The sequence below is a fragment of the Lepidochelys kempii genome, chromosome 6 (assembly GCF_965140285.1).
Source record: "Lepidochelys kempii isolate rLepKem1 chromosome 6, rLepKem1.hap1, whole genome shotgun sequence".
Lineage (NCBI taxonomy): Eukaryota > Metazoa > Chordata > Testudines > Cheloniidae > Lepidochelys > Lepidochelys kempii.
In genome coordinates, this window is record NC_136385.1 from 23,958,520 (window position 1) to 23,977,206 (window position 18,687).

An 18,687-nucleotide genomic window follows, 5' to 3' on the forward strand; every position below is an offset into this window, starting at 1 on the left:
GGGAGAAGGAAAACATAGACGTACCTCAGCCCAGTGCTATTTCCCAGAGATTTACCAGCTGTATTTTGCCCTCATGTTGTGGTCCCTAGAGGGGAGATGTGTTGTATAGAAGGCTAATGCCATGCAGCTGGGCTATGACAGCCTGGTGTATAAGGGGGTGAACACACAATCCTGCCATTACAAGCAAACTGCACTTTTCCAGCTGCCAGTGAGGGACCGAGCAACTCAACGGCCTCTCCCTGAAGCACAAAAGCAGACAGTGGGGGGGGGGGGGGGGAGGGAGGAGAAAACCTGGATTTGTGCTGGAAATGGCCCACCTTGATTATCATACACATTGTAAGGAGAGTGATCACTTTACATAAGCTATTACCAGCAGGAGAGTGGGGGAGGGGAGAGAAAACCTTTTGTAGTGATAAACACCCATTTTTTCATGATTTGTGTGTGTAAAAACATCTTCTGTATTTTCCACAGTATGCATCTGATGAAGTGAGCTGTAGCTCACGAAAGCTTATGCTCAAATAAATTGGTTAGTCTCTAAGGTGCCACAAGTACTCCTTTTCTTTTTGCGAATACAGACTAACATGGCTGTTACTCTGAAACCTGACAGTGACAGAGGAACTTAGGGACCATACAGGCAAACCTCTACCCATATCAGTCCAAAGGCGCCCAGACCCTTAAAATTTGGCTGCCCTAGGTAATTGCCTGTGTGATAGAGAGCAGCCAAATTTTAAGGTTTGCCTGTATGCTATGCAGGTTACATCCTCTGGAATGGAAGCTGAGAAGTTTGCAACTGGTGGAGCGATACAACCAGGTGGCTTTGAAAACGCGTGGAGGGTTTGGCTCAGGACACTCATCTCTGAGGCAGTACAGGAATGTTGGGTCCCGCACATTCATCTTTAAAGGTTAGAAGTCATGGTTTAGATCATTAAGAGGGGCAGACCCTATTGTGGTGTTAACAGAGCAAGACCCCCAGAAGTGTGGAGCAATTTATTGCTTCATGCATGGCACGTGGTTGCGTGTCACCCTTGGGTCTAGTTTTAATAATATTTTAAAAATCCCATGCATTCTTTTGACAGGAATTAAGACATGTTTTTCATAGTGCCCTGGCCAAATTCCAGCTTGGTTATTTACATTGTGTACCACACAGAAATTCCGTCTGTTATTCAAATGGAGACGTTATTACTCACTTCCATTTCTAGTGCAGGAAATGTGTTAATGGGTCTTTATCACATCCTAGCATTCAACACAGCCAGGCAACATTGTCATGTCAGACATTGTGAGGTGGCACTGGGGCTGTATGAGGCTGCATAGGTGGTGTAAGTACCAGGGAGTGTTTCACACTGTGTATGCAAATACAGCTGGTTGGAAAATGGATTCTTTCTCTGCAGAATTTCAACTTTTGTGGTGGGGGGGAAACAACAAAAAAACCCACCCCATACCTGTTGAAAACTGTAACCTTTTTTGTTTTTTTGCTGAAATTCTAAAATTTGGAGGGAAATAGACACTTTACACAAAATCTCTAGTTTCACCCAAAACCCAGATTTTCATCAAAGACATTTCAATGGAAGATTTTCTACCAGCCCAATTTGCAATCTGTTACTGGAAGCTGCAGCACAAACGAATGAAAAAGGGGATGACCCCAATTTTGAGTGACACAAATGGGGATCTCTGCCCAGAGCTGTTCCACCATCAAACTGACTGCATTTTCCTGGTAGGGGAGTGACCCATGCGCACAACCTATAAGGCATTTTAGGATCATAACACTAAAAACCCTTTCTCCTTCAGGCTGGGAAATATATGTTGTCTCTTCTAAGAGTGCAGTTATGTACACAAGTACAGGCAGAGAAGCATGAGGAGAAAATACAGTAGCTCCAATGAATAGACAAGGTCACACAAACTTTTGTACATTGGCAAGAAGAATTTAAGAGTGTTCGGCTTCTTCCAGTTTAATAACCTGATGATTAAAAAAAGAGGATTATCCTGACAGCGTCCGTTTGAGAAACCAAACCAGAGGTTAAGAAAAGGCCCCAGTTTTTAAATTTAAAACTAGAACTTTCCCATGAGACAAAGATCATCATCCCGAAGGTTTGGGAAATTTTGTTCTCTTCCATGGATAAAAATGATGCCGGAGAGATGCAGACTAAGCAACCCCATCTTGGGAGTTTGGGAAATGGTGGGGAGTAGAGGGCTGTATTTACTACACTAATGTGAAACAGTGCAGACACTGTCCCACGGGCCCTGATTCCCCAATGCCAGCACCTGACACAGTCACGTCCACCTGTGCAAAGCAGGTGTCACAGAGTATCACTCTGACATAGCAACATTCTACCTCCCTATCACACTCACTCTGCCCCGGGGGTACGTGGAGTGGAGACTCAGGCCCCAGATATACTGAGATTCAGTCCTCTCACTCTGAAGTCAAAATAATTATTTAGAGAGTGCGGTTAGGTGGATATAACTCTTAAAAAAATAACCCTGTCCAAAGCAGCTTAAATCTAAGCTCCCATTCCTGCAAATACCTGCATTCATCTGATTAGTCCCTCTGAAGTCAGTGGGACTAGACATGTGTGTAAAGTTATGCATATAGAATCATAGAAATGTAGGATTAAAAGGGACCTCAAGAGGTCACCTAGTCCAGCCCCTTGCTGAGGCAGGACCAAGTAAACCTAGACCATCCCTGACAGTTGTTTGTCTAATTTGTTCTCAAAAACCTCCAGGGACAAGAAGATCACAGCCTCCCTTGATAACCTGTTCCAGTACTTAACTGTCCGTATAGTTAGAAAGCCTTTCCTAATCTCAAACCTAAATCTCCTTTATTGCAGATTAAATTGACTACTTCTTGTCCTATCTTCATGGATATGCAGAACCATTGATCACCGTCCTCTTTGTAACAGTCCTTAACATATTTGAAGACTGTTGTCAGGTCCCCTCTCACTCTTCTTTTCTTAAGACTCACCATGGTCAATTATTTTTAACCTTTTCTCATAGGTCAGGTTTTCTAAACCTTTTATTATTTTTGTTGCTCTCTTCTGGACTCTCTTCAAAAAATCCACATCTTTCTCCAAGTGTGGCCCCCAAAACTTGATGCAATGCTGCACTGAGGCCTCAACTGTGCTGAGTAGAGCAGGACAATTACCTGCTATGTCTTAGATACAAAACTCCCATTAGCCTTCCTTTTCATGGCATCACATTGTTGGCTCATATTCAATTTGTGATCTACTGTAACCCCCAGATTCTTTTTGGAAGTACTACCACCCAGCCAGTTATTCCCCATTTTTCATTTGTGCATTTGGTTTGTTCTTTCTAGGTATAGTACTTTGCACTTGTCTTTATTGAATTTCATCTTGTTGATTTCAGAACAATTATCCAATTTGCCAGGGTCATTTTGAACTCTAATCCTGTCCTCCAAAGTTCTTGCAATGCCTCCCATCTTGGCGTTATCTGCATGTTTTATAAGCGTACTCTCCAACCCATTATCCAAGTCACTAGCAAACATATTGAATAGTACCACACCCAGGACAGACCCCTGCAAGACCCCACTCAATACAGTCTCACAGTTTTGACAGCAAACCACTGATAACTTCTTCTTTCCTAATCAGCAAATTGACCAGCTCAGTCTGGGATTTTTAATGTTTTCCTCTACTTACCATCTCCCTTTACCTCTCCTAGAGTTGTGGGGGATGAATGGATAGTCAGTAATCCAGGTGCTGGTTTTAGAAGTAAGTATTATGGAAGTGGTGCTAATGAGGCTCTTACTGGTGAGAAAGTTAAAAAGGACCAGCTGCAGGCTACTACTTGAAATATTTGTTGGCTCAGAAACAGGCTGCTAGGAGGAAATGGTGTGAAAACCTTAGAGGTGATATATTGGCTTATCCTTTTCTTTTGTATGAAGGAATTGTGCTCTCTGGGGAGAGGATTTCTGTCCTGGGGTAGTATGATGTTGGGAGGGATTTAATAAGTAACAGGAAAGATCTAAAGAAAAGGATGTGTAAGGGGGACAGCAACTGCTGTGGATTGCTATAATATTCTTTGTTGCCAAAGGGGGCAGGCAAAGCATTCTTCTCTAAACTTTGACTTGGGATATGGCTGTCTCTCTCTAGCATGAGTTTAGGCTGTTAGTGTAAGTCTCCTGGGTCAGACAGAACTTCACCTCGACACTAATGAACCAGTGTAAGTGTGGTATGCATAAAGGTGAGTCTGTATGGTGGCTGGAGAGATGGTACTAAGTGCTTGCTAACTGACCAGCTATCTTGCACTGAGTCTGCATTTCAGACTTATGCTCTTATGTTGAGTGCCTAAATAAGTGGCTTGGCTCTGTCTTTCTGTCTACCTTCAATTAATTCTCTTTGGACCCAGTGAGCTCTGTATAGGCAATGCCTCTAATAGCCTGTAATTCTCAGCTCTGCTTATGAGTGCTCGGAGTGAGGTGCTCAAATCCATACAAACCTGAAATTTTCACCTTGGTTCATACTGAGTATGCTCCCTGGCTTAACATAGGCCTTCACAGAGGTCCCCCCGCCAAACACAGAAATTGTTACCCATCTTTATCCTATAACTAGTTCCCCATGTACTAGGGGTCTCTCTGTCACTACAGCAGATGTCATATCAGCAAGGCCCTGGGGGCTTTCAAATTCCAAGGTGTAGGGTGAGACCATGGTTTTTAATATTCAGTCTCATGGTGCCCCCTCCAACAGGTGTTAAGCTGATTAGTGGCTCCTAATGTCTGCCTCTGGCAAAGTGAGAGCCCCAAATATAGGTCTGGAGCTCTGCTCCAAGGCAGTGTAAAGAGTGGCACCCCCAGGTGTCACAAATGAGCCTTGGTGTGGTTTCACCTTGCTCATTGCTGGGTGCAGCAGCTGAAACCCCTGAAGCATCTGTCCCCCTTCCATAGCAAAATTAGGCTACTGATAAAGAGAGACCACGGGGCAGGGGTACCTCTTCTCAGGCCATCTGCTGTAATGGAAAAGCCCCCCTTACCCCAGATGGGTCAGCAAAAAGCACTGGAAGGCCCAGTCTACAACTTTCCAAGAGCTGTGAGTCTGAAATAGCCTTAAATATGGCTTGTCTGGCTAGTATGGATCTGGGATGGGGAGGGATGTAGGCTCTTGGCTCACGGGAGAAGGAGAAAAACAGATAAAATCTACAGGAAGAGCCTAACCCCTCAGCTTTCTGAGCAGACTCTTCCACCGCTGTGGCTTTGTTGTCCCTGCTGATAGCCTGTTTGCTCAGCCACATGGGAAACTGTCCCCAGCAAAGGGGAAGGCCTTCAAAGTATGAACGTCACAACCTAGCTGGGCTCCTCTACAGGAGAGTGGTGCCGTAGGTGTTCAGAGAAGCTGTGAAAAAGAAGGGTGGGGGCAGATTAAACTAGTTCTCCTCTGCAAAGGGCACAGACCAGAGGAGCAATATCTGTTCCTTCACATACTGGACCAATAGCTGGCACCCAGCCTTGGACACCAAAACTTCTCTAATGCAAGCTACTGCCCAGGACGCTTACCCTTTAACTTCCTGTGCTATTGACCTAGGCTCTCATTTATTGCACAGGCTACAACGAGTTGTGACCAACATGGTGTACAACATTTTTCCAGCTTCCAAGGTATAGAGCAATCGTAACTGTGCTGCTACATTGTCCTTAGCTACCCCTTTCACCGTGTTTAGAGTGTTGGAATGCTGGTTTGTTCCTACTGGGGCTTCTATCTAGCTTAACACACGTGCTCGCAAGTCTCCTGGCAAGGGCAGCTGTGGGTGACTGTTCCCTCTTTCTTGTAGCCTCGTGACAGAATGTCTGGACGCGGCAAGAGGAAGGCAAAGCCCTGGTCTTCAAGATCCCAGTCAAAGAGGGCTGGCTTGCAATTCCCTGTGAGCCGTGTCCATCGGTACCTGAAGAAGGGGCACTATGCCGTGAGAATAAGCCCCAGTGCTGCAGTCTACCTGGCCTCTGTGCTACAGTACCTGAGTGCCGAAGTGCTGGAAGCAGCAGGGTACGTGACCCAGGCAAAGGGCTACCACCGCATCATGCCAAGGCACATCCTGCTGGGCATTAAGTGTGACGACGAACTGCATAAACTCTTCAACCAGGTGACTATTCCACAAGGAGGTGTCCCGCCCAGAATTGAGAAGCCGCTTCTGATCAAGAAACCCAACAAAAAGTCTGCAAGTAGAAAGAGAGCTTCCCCTTGCTAGCTCCCCTCCAGCTGCAGCTGAGCCTTGCAATGAGGGGTGAGGTCTGGCTCACCGAGACTGGGTTCTGTGCTACAGGCTTCACTTGGTGCAATTGGTTTGTGTATTGCTGCTAAAGAATATTTATTCAGACTGGTGATTTGTATATGCTTTTTGGTGTATGAAATACAGGTTTATTACACTATCTGGCTCTTGTGATTCCTATTTATGCAGTAGATTGTAATAAGGAATCCAGCTCTGGTTTGTATGATTTAGAGAAAAATGGTCTTCTGCACTGGTCTAGTGTCTTAGCCACAGGAGACGTGGTTTTAGTCCTGATTCTGATACAGGCAGAGCAGTCCCTTGGGTATGGCAAATTGGGGTGACTGCTCTGGGCCCCCTGTTTTGGGGGGGGGCCCATGGGCCACCAGTGTGATTGCCCAGCACTGGGCGTGCTTGGTCCCAGAAGTGACAAATTATCATTTCTGCCCTGGATCCCACACCTCCCTAGGTATGGCCTGGATACCGGCTTCATTGTGTTATCTTGAACGAGTCATTTAGGCCCAGATCCTCAAAGGCATTTAGGCGCCTCCCTCCCTTGAGGATCTGGGCCTTAGTTCCTCCCCATAAAGTAGGGATAATTCTTCTTCTTTTTTTTTTTGTCTACTTAGATAAGTGTCTTGTACAATGGGGCCCTAATCTCAATTGCTCCCATAATACAACCACTAATAGGATTTGGAGGAAGGGAGGCCCTTGCAGAAAACTTCCCTTCCACAATCCTACAGCAGGGGAGCAGTGAGAAGGGCAGTCCTGATGCAAGGCAGGCAGAGAACAGAAATGCCTTATGTGAGAGGCGTCGTGGTGGTCTTACCCCCGCAACTAATGACATCAGTGTGCTACCCCAAACCTAGGGGAGAATGTTCAACTGGCCCAGAACTAGGCACAACTCCTATGTCCCCAGTGTCGAGACTGAACCATGTGGTTACTGCCTTAAGGGAGTCTGGTGTGAGATTAGGTTGTCTCCTCACTGCCTTGTCCTAAGCTTGTACAGAGGGTGTATTATCACTACCTGTTCAGTCTGCTGTATTCAAGTATCACGGCTACCTCCAAAGCGGACTGGATCTGACCTTACCCAAGTACTGAAATATCTGTGTGCTCCTCTTTCCAGTTGGACCTAGTGTACCCATTTATTTATTCATTATTCCCCCACTCTTCCCTTCTCCTTCAATTTCTTCATTTCATGCTCACTTCTGCTCTGGCCCTAGACTCTGACCTCCTCCCACAGTGCTCTCTGCTTTATTTCAACACTCTTTTCCCGCCCTCCTCCTCCTCCTCCTTCTCTCCCCCTTCCACCTAGTGCTGATCTGAAAGAAATAGAGGATGGTTCTTTTCTTCCTGTCACATACACAGTGATTCCAATAGGTTGGACAGGAAGGGGACTCTACCTGAATCAGGAAAGGAGGTGAACCTGGCTCCCCCAAGCCAGGGAGAGGACAAGGAACTCTTCCTCAGTTCCCTCCCCGCATCTAAGAGCAGTTCTCCCCCCTTACTTTGACAAGTGCGTGTACACTTAAAATCTGCCTCTTCCTTCCCAGTCATCACTTCTTCCTTACATTTTACTACCCCTTTGATATGTGCATGGAGAAGGCTCCCTCTTTTCTCTCCTGTAGACCACTAAGACCCTAATGTGCAAGGCTGCCACCCTCAGTCACTAAGGGCTGGTCTAGTGTCTGGCTGGCAGCCAGTTTTCCAAATAAATATCATCCCATGGAGATACTATATGTTGAAGAATGAATAGCAATGAAGCAAACCAACTGGATTTATTCTTTTACAAATCTAGGTAGGTCTTGATAAGATGACTTGGGCCATTGCCTTAGGTCAAGTGTAGTATGAATTTATTCCACTCCTTGTTGGGAGGAGGGATACCTCTATTCTGACTCAGAGGTGGAGATCCAGATAGGAGGTGCTCCTTGTATGGAGGCATGTCCTAATGCTGAGGCATTTAGGTTAAAGCTTATGGGAAATAATGGAGGGATGAGGCAATCTACTAGTCTGACAACTTCTAGGCTGCACTGTAGAAACCTCCTTCGTGAGTGTCTCTTAAACAAAAAGTATACCTGCGACTAGAGTCTCGAGAAGGGCACAACCTTTGGCTAGGCACTATTAATTTTGCTGATGTGATGCAAAGGGGGATGGTGCTGTAACTTGTATGTATGACAACAATGCCTTTACAGTATTGGCAACCCCAAGCATTCAAAAATCATGCTTTAGGGCCCCCCTCCCCCGCCCAAAATCATGCATGCCTTTTTAAAAACTAAAAGAAATCATGAAACTGTTTTGCTTGCTTGCTTTGTTCTTCTGGTTTTTAGCCTTTAGGGGGCACTTGAGTAACCTCTTCAATCTTTTCTATCTAACTGAGAGGGCTAGAAATCACTTGGTAAGGGAACTCCCATCTTTTCATGTGCTGTGTATTTATCCCCGCCTACTGTATGTTCCACTCCATGCATCTCATGAAGTGGGTGATAGCCCACAAAAGCTTATGCCTAAATAAATTTCTTAGCCTCTAAGGTGCCACAAGGACTCCTCATTGGTTTTGTGCTTTTTTTTTTTTTTTTTTTTTTTTTTTAATGAAAGGTGAGATTCTCTTGGAATCCCATGACTTTAGGAGCTGGGGTTTTAAGAAAAGCACCAAATAGCATAAGATACAGATACAATAAAATACAGGAAGTTGGCAGCCACAAGCCTAGGAAGGGAGAGAAGGGGTGCAATTGTAGCAGGACCCCCTACCCCTAAGAGCTGGGAGTTGGTGAAGATCCCTTGGAGAAGCAGAGCTACACTGAAGGATGGGGATAGCCAGCATTGGTGTGGGGGCTGCTGGGGTGTGAGGTTCCCCTCTCGTTTTATCTGGACCGATGATCTGCTAGGTCACTCCAATTTTTGATGCTGGGAGCCCGCCTTGCTCTGCTGTGAGAACCCCCATTCCTGGGCTGTTCACGCACAGTCTCTGGCATGTAAGCTGCTCCCAGCTACTTGCAAGTGAATGACACTAGCCAATATCTCCGGTCCCAGACACAACCCAAGGAACTTCTGTCTTGCAGTGTCTAGGTATGGATGCTGCAAGCTTATATAAGTTTGTCAGTTTAACAAAGAAACTGATATGTACCAGGCTTGGTCTACAAAAGGGAGCCTCCGACACACTTCAGACCAAAGGCGCTGCTTCAGGTAGAATAAACAAACAGATTTATTAACTATAAGGATAGATTTTAAGTGATTATAAGTCAAAGTGTAACAAGTCAGATTTGGTCAAATGAAATAAAAGCAAAAAGCATTCTAAGTTGCTCTTAACACTTTCAATGTCCTTAAAAACTTAGATGCTTCTAACCACAGGCTGGCTGGTTACTTTTCAGTCAGGCTCTCCCCTTTGATCAGCGTTTCAGTCCCTTGGTGGTGGTGTCTGTAGATGTAGGTGGGAGAGAGAGAGAGCATAGCAAAATCACTCCCTTTTATCGTGTCCTTTCTTTCCTCCTGGCTTTGCGCGCGTGCCATGCTGCCCCCCTCCCCCCCAGAGGCAGGTGAGCATTACCTGATTGCAGTCCCAAACTGACCAAAGGAAGAGGGTGATTCCCTCGAGGGTCTAACCGATTCTTTTGTTGCTGCCTAAGCCAGTGTCCATTGTTCCTGTGAGGCTGAGCTAGATTTGTCCCATCCATACCCTGACGAGGTGTGAACTGCCTCCCTGTTCTTGGAGACTTTTTGCATGGGCTTACTTTAAGCCAGGAGGATACATTTTCAGCCTCGTAACTATATACATGAAATTATAACCTTACTGTAACAGTTACTATAAAAACCATGCTCAGTGCATTATGAGCCTTCTGAAGACACCCAACATGACAAACTTTGCATTGGATACCACATAATCATTTTATAAAGATGAACATGGGGGTATAGGGTGTCCCCCTGAGGTACAGAGCATCACATGGGGTGAATAAGTCTTGGGGTGCAGAATTAACTGGAATCTTGAGACTTGGGGAGAAGTAAGGAGCCCTACAGGCACACAGGGAGGAGAACTGTGGGGTGAGTGGGTGTGCATATGTGTAAAAATTGTTACTCTATAAACTTTGGGAGAGTTGGCAATACTGTTCTTGCCAGGCCTATGGGGAAGGTCACTGGACAGACCCCAAACCACAATCTATCTCTTTAAAAACAATAAAAAACAACCCTCAATTTTGGGGGCCTGACTCATGACATTTGAGCTCCTGCAGCTGGCAATATTGCACACGGGAGTATATAGGTTATTAGGTTCTTACAGGGTTCAGAAACTTTTCTGAAGTGCTGAATGCTGACGGCTCCAATTGGGCACCCACAACTGCCGTCAACGTGTGTCCAAAATCACAGGCTAAGCATTTTCCTCCCACCTCTTCTTTATCTCCTCCTGCCCCTCCCTTCTCCAGCTGTTTGGACGGTTACATCTGATCCTCAAAGTGTTCTGGCCACTTAGGAATGTGGCAGAAAAGTGTGTACAGGTACACATGTGCACACACACACAACTCAGAACAAATGTTTTGTTGTACAGCTGACTTTTCTTGAGGCTGAAGTAGCTGGTAACTTTCAACGACCAGTTTGCCTTGGTCTTTTGAATAAAAAAATAAGTTAAAATTAAAACAGAAAGAGGGGGTGTGTCTTATTTGATTATTACCTGGTTAGGTTCACTCCCTCTGGGGCACCTGGCTTTGGCCACTATGGGAAGACAGGCTGCTGGGCTAGATGGACCTTTGGTCTGAGCCAGTAGGGCCTTTCTTATGTTCTTATTCGCTGACTCAGGATTCACTGTCTCTGTGGTGCTGAGTGCAGTGTTGTTGCAGCCATGTGAGTCTGATGAAGTGAGCTGTAGCTCATGAAAGCTTATGCTCAAATAAATTGGTTAGTCTCTAAGGTGCCACAAGTACTCCTTTTCTTTTTGCGAACACAGACTAACACGGCTGTTACTTTGAAACTAGGCTATTAGAGAGACAAGGTGGGTGAGGTTATAGCTTTTATTGGCCCAACTTCTGTTGGTGAGAGAGACAAGTTCTCAAGCTTACACCGAGCTGCTCTGCCTCCAGATCACAGTAGGCTGCACCCGATGAAGTGAGCTGTAGCTCACGAAAGCTTATGCTCAAATAAATTGGTTAGTCTCTAAGGTGCCACAAGTCCTCCTTTTCTTTTTGGGAATACAGACTAACAGGGCTGCTCCTCTGAAACTAGGCAGTTATAGTCCCTCTGCCCACTAGGGGTCTCCGGGAGAGAAGGATCAGAGTTTATTCAAACAGTTAAGCCTTGGAGCAGCTGCTGGCTGGAACTGCGGGGACTGGGAGGGGTCTGGAGCAGCGGCTGCGGAGCAGGGCTCGCGCTGCCGGGTCTCACTGCGGCGGCAGCTCTGCCGGAGGGAAGGTGGGACTCGCTCTCCTGCCCCAGGGGTTCGGGACTCGGCTCGCCGGGACCAGGTAAAGGGAGGCGCGCGGGGCTCTGCTCAGCCTCTTCGTCTGTCTGCAGGGGAGAAGCGCGCAATGGCCAAAGCAAGGAGCTGCTGGCGCGGGGACCGGCAGGGGGACGCGCACCTGAAACAGCAGCAACAAAGGAAGCCCTCTGCCCCCCTCGCCCCACCCCTTCCCTTCCCTTCCCAGGGCTAGCAGAGGAGGAGCGGAGCCTGGGTTTGCCGGGCTGAGTCAGCGACGGGCACATGAAAGCATGCCGGGGATTTCCCCCGAGCTGGGTATTGTTAGAGAGGGGGCCCGCGGTACAGCACGTTCCCGTGGGTGTCCCCTTGCAACCCAAGGCGCGTTTTGTTTCCACGGGGGTGGCTAAACTCTTCTTCCACCCCCAGCTCCTCGCCTTGCAAAGGGTCTCCAGCTTCTGAAAGGGCTGGTTGGGAAGGGCCGAGCTCTCCCTGCTGCAAGGCAGCTTTCACTGGCGCTTTAAACTGCAACAATCCCAAACTCGGCGAGGTACAAAAATGCCGTGGGTTGGGTGTTTGTTTTTTCTTTTCTTTTCACCACTGCGTGACTCAAGAGGTTGCTGGCTCAGACCGTGACTTCAGAGCGTCCCCCGCCAAGAGCGGCCTAAATCCCAACCCCCTGGGGCAATGCCCCGCTGTTCCCTGGAAGGCCACGAATTTCCATGCAGCCTAGGCGGTGCCTCGTGCGAAATCCAGACGTCTCCCTTTTCATTTCTCTAGAGCCATCGGAGGCATAGAGCAGTTTGGGGACTTGCCCCAGGGCGCACACGTTGTCGGTGATCTCCTGTGGCCAGCTCTAGGGCTTTAATCGCCAAACCCTTTTCCTCCCTACTGAGAGGCCAGTTTCCTGAGTTGTGGTTGCCTTTTTTAAAAACGCGACTTCCTCTATCGCCAGCAGATCCCTAGGGATCGCCTCGCCACAGGGCTTCTGTGTCCTCTCTTGACTTAGTTGCATAGAGCTTCTCTCTCTTCACTTCTGGCTTGTCTGAGGCTCCCCTTCTGGATAAATAAGATCTGGGCTTTAGGTTGAAATACTGGTGAAATCCGTGGGGTGGGGTGGGGAAGAGAGAACATATTTACCGGGAAATCCAATCAACTGTTCTGCTTGTTCTGCTTCTCTGTTCTCCCTGTCTCCCATTTTGAAACTGGCAGGTGCTGTGCTGGCTGGGTATTACTGTAGCTGCACCACCCTGTTCCTTGACATGCAGAGCCTTCCCCAGCAGGCTTTGCTTCATGGCATCGAGTGTAAAGGGTAGACAGCCTTCAGCATGTCTTGATCATAGAAGCCCTTGATCATGAATCCATCCCATTGCAGCAGCTTGTTGGTATTGAGGAGGAGTATATTTAACGGAGAAACCTCTGGATGCCCTATTAAAATCCCTGTAACTTATTCTCCTCCCCCCCCCCTTCTTGCTCTTGGGTTTCACAAGGTGCTAAAGATCAGCCCTTCCCATGGATCAAGGGTTTAATGAAAGGTTACAGAGGTGATGCATGGTGGCAGAAGTTTTGGTAAAGTTATGCCATACAAGACAACCATTTGGGACCCCATTTCAGAGTAGCAGCCGTGTTAGTCTGTATTCACAAAAAGAAAAGGAGTATTTGTGGCACCTTAGAGACTAACCAATTTATTTGAGCATGAGCTTTCGTGAGCTACAGCTCACTTCATCGGATGCAAAAGTGAGCTGTAGCTCACGAAAGCTTATGCTCAAATAAATTGGTTAGTCTCTAAGGTGCCACTAGTACTCCTTTTCTATTTGGGACCCCAGTTCAGAAAACTGACTTCTACAGTCTATGATGTTTTAACAGTGGCCTAGGTTCTGAGGGAGGCTTCTAGCGTGACAAATATCATCTAGTTAACATGCAGACCAAAAGTTCTCTCAATCGTTTAAATCAACATGAAGATAGAGCTGAAAGGTCTGCCCCGTCCCTGGACTTTGGCATCACTAAAACTGGTTGCTGCAGATGGAGGAGACTCAGAAAAGCCCTTTCTGAGTTAAAACCTCAGCCCCTGGGTATTAGTTTGCAGTGAAAGTAGGAGGACAACACCTTATAGCACCTAGCACATAGTTTGCCTTTAGGCTCTGTGGGTTACCATAGCCCTGCTGTCAGGGTGGATTTGATTTAGTGAGGGAGACTCGATTTAATCATGGATTTCTACATAAAAGTGAATTCTGGAATATGCTGCTCAAACAGTTTCACTTTTGTTTGTACTGCCTGTCCCTCCCTTCTCACATTTATCTCCAGACTTTTTCTCCTTGTCCAGATCTATTCTGCCCCCAACAACCTTCTGTTCATTGAACTTTTTGAAACTTTGCACTTTTAGAGAGAGGTAAGGGATTGACTCTGTGTACACAAATTTGCACAGGGACAATAGGGTTAAGGTCTGTTATTTCTCACCTCTATATATTATTTATTTAAAAACATTTTTGCTCTTAACAAGTATGTTATCTCTGGAGAGACAAATCCACAGTTTGAGAACTGCAAACTAAGCGTCTCTGATGGTATCTTCTAGACTGAGCCCCATTGGTCGATAGAAAGATTAACCTAAATAATCTGTACGGAAGCCCCTGGCACCCCATAAGATTGGGTCCGTAATCCATGAACTATTGGAACTCATTTACAAAACTTTTCTTAAACATGACATGAATATATTGTCTCATACTATAGAATTTATAATTCCTATTCCATATTATCTTTGAGCCATAATGTATCTTAATTAAAACTGTCTTTAGATTGCTTTTTGAGGAAAAAACCTTTTTATCCAAAAAATCCAATTTAAATAAAAAAAATCAGATTTTTTAAAATTTTTTTTAAATAATTAATTTTTATCCACCCTGGCTGCTGATAACCTGCCTCTTACCATAGGCTAGGGAAAGTGGAGTTCAGGGCAAAATGGGCGCAGCTTTTGTGTGCTGTGACTGATCTGCTGCTCTACTTGATCTAACAAACGTAATAAGGTTTCATACACTTTGATCACAGTGGTGCCTTTTTGACTTTAAGCTATGCTGACGTAGGCTATCAAATGTCACATCTTCTACTACTGTGTTTATACGTTGCTAGCCCAATGGGGCTGCGTTCTTGGGTGGCACTTTTATGCACTACTGTAAATCAACATGATTAACAAACCCAGTGCCTCCAGCAGGAAAGGGAATTGTACTTTTCTGTTACGGAAGTGAACGCTACTGAGCTCAGCAGATCCCTATGGTAACAGACTACCACACTGTGACCAGGAGAGCTAAGCTGTTTTTTGAGATCTGCAGCTTCTGACCCCTCTCATACCACTTCCTTTTCCCTCCATAGTTTCAATATTCTTCACTGCCTCACCTGAAATTGTTGTGTATTATTTGTATAAGCTTCTGAAACAGCTTCTGAGCATTCTCTAGCTGGCCACTTTACAGTGCCAGATCAATTAGTCCATGTCTCCCTGTGTTTGGTGTCTCAAAAGGCAAGAGAGAAGTCCAAAAGAGCCTATTAGTTCAGTCTCCCAGAGTCACCATGAGACTTTCCACTCCCACTGGTACAAAGGCCTTGCAGCCCTGCTGTAGTTTTGAGATAGGTTACTCCATGTAACAGCCCTCCCCACCTCATTCTCCTCTTCTCTAGGCTCTTCCTCTGAGCTCTTCTTACGGTTCTCAAACCGGTTCTGCATTCACTCATTCCTGCTCTGCTCAGTTCAGCTGCACCCCTCGTGCTCTCTAATTCCTACCCCATGCCCTCTTTGCCAGAATGGGTGGGCATCAAAGTCTCTCTTCCCCTAGGTGTTGTTTCTGCGGAGGCCAGGTGTGTTTCAGAAATGCTTGTTCTAATGGTTTCATCTCTGTGCAGCCAGTATAGAGGGAGCAGAGCACTGTTTAGGATGAACTCCCTAATAGCAAGATTGGCCTGATTGCACCCTGCTCTGGGGGTTGTGGGGGTTAAAGGAACCACCTTATGGGTATCCCGTACTGAGCATTTGTATGGCACTTGCCATCTTCAAAACACTTTGCAAACACTTAAGCCTGCTGACGCGCCTGCAAGATAAGGAAGTGTTGTTGCAATTTTATGGATAAGGAAAATGAGGCAGACAAATTAAGTAACTTGCCTAAAGTGGCTGCAAAGTCAGTGTTAGAACTAAGATGAGAACAACAAAATTCCTGGCTTCTAGAGCTGTGCTCAGAGAACATCTCTGAGACGACATTATCGTGTAAAATGTGTGGCAACAGCGCTCATGGTCACCAGCATCCTTGCAGTGCGGTGGCCGGAGGGGGGATATTGTATTGCTCTCATGAAACCAGTGGTTTTTTGGACTGTGGGTGTCTCACCTCCGTCAGGCTCTCTGGCAGGCCCAGATCTCCCTGCACTGTCTGCTCTTGCTGATCAAATGCAGTAACTGTGGTGATGACCTTTGCTAGCACAGACTCTCTCTCTCTCTCTCTCTCCCTTGCCTAGATGCAGCCTGGGCTGTTTCTCTGGGTGTTATTTCTCTTCCCCCGCCCCCATCTCACCAGGCTGGAAATGATTACAGAACCGGCCTTAGTGAAGGCACGCTCCCACTCAGCCTGGCGCTATGCTGACACACTGAACGTTGACAGGTTTCAGAGTAGCAGCCGGGTTATTTAACATTGCCTCTCCTGAAGTATAATAAGGTGCTTCCTGTCTAAATCCTGGCTCCACAAGGGACATTTCCAGTGTGGCCTTCCTAGGCTTAAGTGAGAGATTCTTTGGGAGGGGATGGAGAGAGGCTGCCACCTTTCTTTGTAGAGCAGAACAATGTTTCTGCCTTGGGTGGCTGATGCAGGGCTAATATGGCTCTCGAGGCAGATTGGATTATACGAAGCTAATAATAATTGTAGCTCGACTGCTGTAGCTGCTCACTCTGTGAGAATGTTACAGAGTCTGCAACTATGTATTTGCTCACCCTCAGAAAAGTCATCCCCTTTATGATGTCCCAAGCTAGGTGGCCAAAAATCAAGGTACCTAAAAATCTCTAATTAGTTCAGAAAATGTTGGCCCTTGCTTGCTGCAGGGAGCTACTTCCTTCTTCCTCTGGCTAAATATGCATGTGTTATGGTAAATGTGAGTGTTACTTTAAAACTCCCCTCAGTGAGAGTTTTTGGGGAAGGAAAACAGCTGGATATCTCTACCCTCCGTGCATCTTTTAGCAATATTAGCAGAAAACAAACTGTCCTGTCAGATCTCGCCATGCATCTCATTGTAGCTTCTTCACCTGGCTTCCAGCTGTGGTGCGGTCCCCACTGCCCTCACCCCTATCGCATGTTAGTTTCTAGCAGGTAGAGTCCAGTGCAGCACTTCCCATAGGTAACACACACAAGCTGAAGAAAGAGTGGGATCAGAAAGGAAAAGAGTGGCACTTACACGTCTCCCCTTTCTTGCTCCATGCCCTGCAAACCTCTGTCGGCATTTCTGCTATTCTCTCTTTGCTTTTGCTCCCCCATCTCCTACCCGCCCAATTACTTATGGGAGTCAAGAGCCTTCTACTCTCTACCTACTTCTAGTCTCCATGCCCAGTTATCTCCGGGGGAGGGGGCTGCTGCTGCAGCTGGGCCATGTGTCCCAGACAAGTTAGATTAGAGGACTGGTGTCAGCCAGAATGAATCAGGGTGCTCCACCAATAAGTCAGGCCCCTCCCTATCATAACAGTCCCAATGGGCTCCCACCAAGACCAGGAAAGTAAGTTAGTCTTGATAGTTTCAAAACTTCAGGAACCTGAGGGTTGATCTCCCTCCATCTCTTGCATTCCCTGACACCCCCTCCTCCGCCCCTCCTCCGTGTCCTCTCAGCTGTTGGGACCCACCGTACACCTCTTAATCTCTTACACCCCATGTGTTCCTTTCCCTGCCGCACCTTCTGACTGCAACCAAGCCTAATAAACGAAGCCAGTCCTACTTTGCAACATGGCCATGCTTTCCCTTCCTCCCGCGTACGTCCTTTCTGGGAGCCTGGTGACTGTGTGTGCATAGCCATCCTGGATGGGGGTTTGCAAACTTCTCTATCTGGGGAAATGCCCCCCTCCCCCCTGCCATCATGGTGCCCTGAGTTGGGGTTCACTCACATGGAGGGTGGGACGAGGCCTGGAGGGGATGGGGAACTGCAGACTGAGAATGAGGTTCCTTGGCAATAGAGCAGGTAGAGTCTTAGGTCTTCCTTCCCTGTGACTTGAAGGGAGTTCACACCCAGCCCCTGTTTAGAAGCGTCAGAGCTCTGTTAAGAGTAAGTGACAGTATGTTCTCGTTTCCTGCTCCATCCCGGTGCCTAAGTCTTTACCAGTAACCTGCTCGTACCAGCATGTTGGATTGTTCTGTTCATGATCTCAGCAGCTTGACATGCAGAGGAAGCTACTTCAGTCAGTCACATTAACCCCGTGCCCTGGCTACTGTGTAATAAACTACTGCACAGCAAAGGAAAGACAGCAGGACTATGATTATTAAAGTATTGCACTTTTTGCAAGAGTCATGGCCTTCACTTTGGTGTCACAGCCACATTGCGCCATCCTCATTTCCACCCTAAATTCCCCTTGCAGGTCTAGGTGATGGGATTCTTCACTTTCTGCTGTAAACTGTTGTGGGATGTTGCTGCTTGGTTCTACTCTAGCAATGGTTACATTTCAGCAGTTGGTAAAATAATCCTTGTGGGTGACTGAAAGTGCTTTTGGGTCTTGGAGGCATATAATAAAATGTAGCTGTCATCTTCTGCTTCAGGACACACGCCAGCCACTATCTACATGAGCTAAGGTTATTCCATTCTTGCATCTTTCTTGGATGCAGCTGGTCCTGTCCAGCATAGGCTCCAACTCCGGGGGTTCTCTGGGACTGGAGCACCCATGGGGGAGAAAAATAGTGGGTGAGCAGGGGTCGGAAAGGGCGGGGCCGTGGGGCTGGGGCCTTGGGGTGAAGCATCCCCGGGAAAAGTAAAAAGTCAGCACCTATGCTGTCCAGTATGGGAGACAGGATACTGGACAGGATGGGCCATCAATCTGATCCAGCAGGGCAATTCTGGTATAGGATAGTACGTACTATGGAGGCTAATAAGAAAGT

General features: G+C 46.8%; 2 protein-coding genes across 6 annotated transcripts in view; both read left to right on the top strand.

The window, feature by feature from the left end:
* The window catches only part of CRACR2B (calcium release activated channel regulator 2B), a 90,341-nt gene extending 83,700 nt beyond the window's left edge, over window positions 1-6,641 (top strand). For 2 of the 4 annotated variants that reach the window (XM_073347165.2, XM_073347162.2), the window contains exon 11: window positions 5,770-6,641. In XM_073347165.2, the coding sequence (XP_073203266.1) occupies window positions 5,770-6,183 (414 nt within the window). In that variant the 3' untranslated portion in view covers window positions 6,184-6,641. The remainder of the gene's footprint in view (window positions 1-5,769) is intronic. The other 2 variants (XR_012159316.1, XM_073347163.1) reach the window with 2 other exon arrangements.
* Window positions 6,642-11,460: 4,819 nt separating this feature from the next.
* The window catches only part of CD151 (CD151 molecule (Raph blood group)), a 57,043-nt gene continuing 49,816 nt past the window's right edge, over window positions 11,461-18,687 (top strand). Inside the window, exon 1 of one of the 2 annotated variants that reach the window (XM_073347166.1) lies at window positions 11,461-11,642. The gene's annotated coding sequence lies outside the window, so the exon portion shown is untranslated. The remainder of the gene's footprint in view (window positions 11,643-18,687) is intronic. The other variant, XM_073347167.1, reaches the window with a different exon arrangement.